Genomic DNA, 5,920 nt, shown 5'->3' with positions numbered 1-5,920 from the left:
ACTTGAGTAAAAGTAGAAGTACTCAGATCTAATTCTTGAGTAAAAGTAGAAGTACTCAGATCTTGTACTTGAGTAAAAGTAGAAGTACTCAGATCTTGTTCTTGAGTAAAAGTAGAAGTACTCAGATCTTGTACTTGAGTAAAAGTAGAATAAATCGGTCAGATTTGACCCGAAGACAACAGGAGGGTTCAAAACAAGGTCACATCCCAAATAGGATTCCTTTCTAGGTGACGTTGTAAATCTGATAGGTCCTGTTTTAATATGGCAGTGTGTCCTTTATGGGATGTTTGTTACTCATAGCGTTTTGGCCGTTGCAGCACTGGACGGTGTTCAAGGAGGTGAACGAGGTGTTCATCCTGGTTCCTGCACTGCTGGGACTCAAAGGCAACCTGGAGATGACGCTGGCCTCCAGACTTTCAACAGCGGTGAGAAATCTGTGTGTTTTGGGAGTTACTGAGCGGTTAATGACTGTTGACCACTCTTTCCCAATTTAATGTCATTTGCCAAAGAAAAGAGGGGTATTTTATTCAATCTTCAAAGTAGCGGTTAGTGACTGTCAACTTGACTTATTCCCCCCCCCAAAATGCTCCTTGATAATTATTTTGACCATTTTAAGCCTCTAGTGAAAATCTGATTGTCCATGTGCATTTTTCTATACAATATAACAAATCATTAGCTATGCCTAGACATGTTTTTGCACTCTTGTCCTGGTGTTATTGTCCAATTTAAGCATTTGGGAATGTTTTGTACCTGTCTCTCGTTGACCCCTTCCCTTTTTTTGACCCTTCAAAGCTCATTGTCTTTGGGTGGAAGGTCATACTGTTAAAGCTGACCTGGGTTTCAGACAAACTGATAGCAACATTCCTGTCCCTTTATTTTACCTTTTCAATGGCCTTGCAAAACATCAACACAGTTTTTATCTGAATTGTTGTTCATCTGTAACATCCGCTGAGGAGCAGAAATCATTAAACCAATATATATGTTGTTTGTATTGATTGAACTAGTAATTCAAATATAAGATAAGATATAATTTATTCGTCGCAAAATGGGAAACATTTTCGTTGCAGCAGCTGTAAAACAAAGTATTGCACATAATTAGAAGGGTAGAAAATAAACAAATATACAATAGAAACATCTCAAAATAGAAAATAAAACTAAACTAAAAAAAAGAAAATAGTTGAAGTTGAACATGAGTACAAATCTGTAAATTATCTGACAAATAAAACACAATTGAAGTGCAAATTACAGCTAACACAAAATAAAAGTAGGATATGGTTTACATGTTGTGTGCACAAATGGCATATTAAATTAAATAACATGTAAAATGTCTGTTGTGTTGTTTTTAGAAGTCATATTTTGAGCAAAATAGTCCAAGTAATGTGCAAAGTACACAGTATGAAGTTATTAGAGCATGTCATGCACAGTACAGAGATATAATCCCAATATGTGTGTTTCTGTAGTATTCTGTGGTGTTTTAGAGACAGATTGTAACTAGCTAGCCAGCATTTGAGTTATATGCTTCTTTGCTCAGGCCACAGGGTTTGATGCTAACGCTACGTCTATTGTCTGAGGCTCCACTGACACGGCCCCTTTGTTAGCTGACGGGTCATTGACCCAGCAGCGTCCATCAGAGGTTAGCAGCACTCTCTACAGTTGTGGAGGCAAAAAGGAATTAGCCTCACCAATCCTCACATTCTTTCCACTGGTGACGGAGATGATTAGCATTGCTAACAGCGGCCACCTAGCACGGAGAGATCAACTCAGACGCAATAACAAGACTTCAAATTAGTGGGCAGAGGTGGGAGAAGTACTCAGATCTTGTTCTTGAGTAAAAGTAGAAGTACTCAGATCTTGTCTTGGTAAAAGTAGAAGTACTCGTGGACTCGATCTTGACTTGAGTAAAAGTAGAAGTACTCAGATCTTGTTCTTGAGTAAAAGTAGAAGTACTCAGATCTTGTACTTGAGTAAAAGTAGAAGTACTCAGATCTTGTACTTGAGTAAAAGTAGAAGTACTCAGATCTTGTACTTGAGTAAAAGTAGAAGTACTCAGATCTTGTTCTTGAGTAAAAGTAGAAGTACTCAGATCTTGTACTTGAGTAAAAGTAGAAGTAACAGAGTGTAGGAATACTCTGTTACAGTAAAAGTCCTGCATTCAAAATGTTCCTCAAGTAAAAGTATGAAAGTATTATCATCAAAATATAGTGAAAGTAGCGACAGTAAAAGTAGTCATTGTGCAGATTGGTCCATTTCAGAATAATATATATGATATGTTTTATAATGATTGATCATTAAAGTGTTCTCAAAGCTGGTAAAGGTGCAGCTAGTTTGAATGACTTTGTATACTGCAGGGTAGCTTGTGGATTTACTCCAGGTGGAACTAAAGTCTGATTTAACACTTGGTTAGATTTCACATCATTCATCCACATCTGTGAAGTAACTAAAGGGATTAAATACATGTAGTGGAAGAAAAGTACAAAGTAGAATAACATGGAACTACTAGTAAAGTACAAGTACCTCCAAATTATACTTTAGTACAGTCCTTGAGTAAATGTAGTAAAAAGTAACTTCCCATCACCTCTGTTAGTGGGACAGTTTTTGAATGCCTTATCATGTTTTCCCTCTATAGAGTGCTTATCAATCGGGTTGAAAGCTACAAAAAATGTGCTACCGAATTTCCAAATCCTTAAAGTATCAACTATATTGAGTAGCAGAAATACAACCAACATTATATGTGTTGTCCCGGTCGTATTGTTGCATGATTATTAGCAAGTTGGCATTGTCCACATTTACACTTTAAAACCAATAATATGTCATTGATACGTCATCATGTCAATTAGCATGCCAGTTGCTATACGTTTTGTTTTATAGACATTTAACTCAAGTACAGGGTTTGGAGGGTTTCTTAAAAAAATGTATATTCTGTTACAATTACTAGTTCCTGTAAAAAAAGGTGTTTTTTTGGTGGTTGTTTAACTTTCCATGTTCATTCATAGTGCAGTAGTAAGTGAATCAATGACAGATTGGGGAATTCAACAATGTTTCCGAGCTGATTAAATCAATTGTAAATGTTTTTCGTTCCCTGGCTTTGATATTAAATCTTGAGTGTGTGTGTTTCTTTTAAAAAGCAACCACAATAACTTGAATACACAATATACAAAAGTCCACATTCAAGTTGCAGTATTATAAGAAAATAAGATGTAGGAAGTAGTGTTACAGTATTAAACAGTAAAACTAAGAAGTCGCCGCCGTTCTGTTATGATTTGAATGACATTTTTTACCGTAACTTTTCTTTGAAAGAAATGGGATTTCAACTTCATTTTTAGCCATTTTTACAACCTGTTTTCAGCCCTGTTTGCCGAGCTTCGTGACTCTGTCCTGAGACATTACTGTCAGCCCTGGCTGGCCGGCCCAGCAGGACCTCGTCTCTTTCCATGCCGTCGCTAATTATGAGCAGATTAAGACCACTGTAAATTCCCTAATGCGCTTGTTAGTGAAAAAATAATGTAATCCCCCGCACTGTGCTGTCTGTAAGAGTCTTCAAATCACATGACCCTGATTCCTTTTTTCTCCTTTGGTTTTTTTAACCACATTCTATTTTGTATTCAGTCAGGCTTTTCACATTAAATTCTCCTAATGTTTAGTCATAAAAGTTCTAAGTTTGTTCAAATGTCCCATTCAAGCCTTACAGAGGCCCCATTCAGCTTGTTGGGTGTTCCCTTTCCTGTACAGTGTTGTTTGTTTGTTTGTAGCCTTTATTTAACCAGGTGAAAGCCCCTTGAAATCAAAAGATCTCTTTTTCAAGGCTGACCTGCAGGACGTTAGTTACACATGTAACATAAAAACAACAGAACAACAATAAGGATGACATACAACATAATGTACAGAGTACAGTTTACAAACTCTATTCACAGTGACAGGTACCATGAGTATCAAACAGCATGTCACCCAGCCAAGTTTTCAAATGATGCAGGGGAACCAAAGTGCTCGGTTTGAAACATGTTTGCAGACTGTTCCAATTTAGTGGAGCTGCACAACTAAAAGCTTTCTTCCCTAAGACAGTCCTAGCACTTGGCACATTTAATAAAACAACATCATGAGATCTCAGGCAATAAGTACTTTCAATTCAGTTATAAAAAGGTAGTTTACCCAACATGGCTTTGTAAATGAACATGTACCAATGACTGAGCCTCCGTGCAGTTAGTGAAGGCAGACCTGCCTTGGCATACAGGGTACAGTGATGAGTAGGTGCTTTACAGTTAGTAACAAATCTCAGGGCACTGTGATAGGCGGCATCTAACTTTTCCAGGCAATAGGCAGGTGCATTCATATAGATCAAATCACCATAGTCCAGCACAGGTAAAAAGGTCACAGTGACTAGCCTTTTCCTGGCTTCAAGTGAGAAACAGGACTTGTTTCTGAAAAAGAAACCTAGTCTAACCCTCAGCTTTTTAAGCAGATTAATGACCTGAAGTTTAAAAGTAAGACAATCATCAAGCCAGATACCAAGGTATTTATAACAGGTAACCACTTCAAGTACTTGTCCTTGCATAGTAACAATATCCAAAGCAGTGTCTGTAGTCTTTTCAGCTTTAGAAAAGAGCATTACCTTGGTTTTATCAACATTTAAAAGAAGCTTTAGTTCAGAGAGCTGAGTCTGAATAATGTTAAAAACAGCCTGTAATTTAACACCAACCTCCTTAATGGAGGGACCTGCACAATACATCACGGTATCATCCGCATAAAAATGTAAAGTTGCTTCATCCACATTATCACCTAAACTGTTGATATAGATGGAGAATAAAAGTGGACCTAAAACAGAACCTTGAGGAACAACATTAACAATGTTCAACCACTCAGAAGTGAGCCCATCAAAGTGAACACATTGGGACCTTTCAAAGTGTACCCTCCAGAGAGAGTTTCTCTGAGTTTTATTTGTGGACAGTGATTTTGTATATCGCTGTTTTTCTATCATCAAAGGGGCGTTTCAACATCGACCTACCCCTAAATGAGATAGTATGAATTTGTCAACGGTCCTACCATGACCTGTATATGATAAAGTACTTTGATTTGCGGGATTAGCCAAAACAGACGTTAAAGCCTGGCTATTTTATCCTTTAATGGTTTCTCAATTGATATTTCAGATAATGTACTTTATCAAAATATCGGGGTTGAACGGTCTTCATCAACTGTTGGAATAGTAAGAACTCTTATAAGGACTCGAGGAAAGATCGAGGAGACCCACATTCAATGCCATCCTTGAACAGTTATGGGTTAAAATCCATACTTAAGAGGCATGATAAATATGTCTCAATGCAAACAGCAACACGTTCTCACTCCCTGCCCGTCACTCTGACGTACAGGGTACCCCTTGGAAGTCAGTTTTCAATGGGCAGGGCTACCCATCGACCTTCATAGACCTCCCATAGCGTTGATAATGGACGCCATGAGAACGCTCCCCGGCAAATGCTACCCCGACGGTCGGTTGTTATTGTCAATATTAATATAATAATTATTTATTTTTTAATAGTCACACTCGATTTTGCCGATTTTCTTGTTGCCCACAAAGGCTACATTAATGTACTAAATCGATGTTAATCCATGTGTGTGGTTGTGGAATTAATGGACGTGCCGTTGTGCGATTGCGCANACTAGAGAATAAAAGTGGACCTAAAACAGAACCTTGAGGAACACCATTAGTAATGTTTAACCACTCAGAAGACAGCCCATCAAAGTGAACAGATTGGGACCTTTCAGAGAGGTAGTTCACAAACCACCCCACTGCATGGCTGGATATGCCAATACTGAGTAGCCTCTGCTTTAAGATGCGATGATCAACGGTGTCAAACGCTTTGGACAGGTCAATAAATAGAGCTGCACAACTCTGCTTATTATCTAAGATACTCGTAATGTCATTCACCAC

General features: G+C 38.0%; 1 protein-coding gene across 1 annotated transcript in view; it reads left to right on the top strand.

The window, feature by feature from the left end:
* LOC104943209 (solute carrier family 41 member 1-like) overlaps positions 1 to 5,920 on the top strand; it is a 35,938-nt gene that overhangs the window by 12,218 nt on the left and 17,800 nt on the right. The window contains exon 2 of the mRNA XM_010768547.1: positions 318 to 425. Within this exon, the coding sequence (XP_010766849.1) occupies positions 318 to 425 (108 nt within the window). The remainder of the gene's footprint in view (positions 1 to 317; positions 426 to 5,920) is intronic.

The sequence above is a fragment of the Notothenia coriiceps genome, unplaced genomic scaffold, assembly GCF_000735185.1.
Source record: "Notothenia coriiceps isolate Sejong01 unplaced genomic scaffold, NC01 NC01_scaffold00005787, whole genome shotgun sequence".
NCBI lineage: Eukaryota > Metazoa > Chordata > Actinopteri > Perciformes > Nototheniidae > Notothenia > Notothenia coriiceps.
Note: the sequence above shows the minus strand (reverse complement) of the source record. Positions and strands in the feature narration are given on the sequence as shown.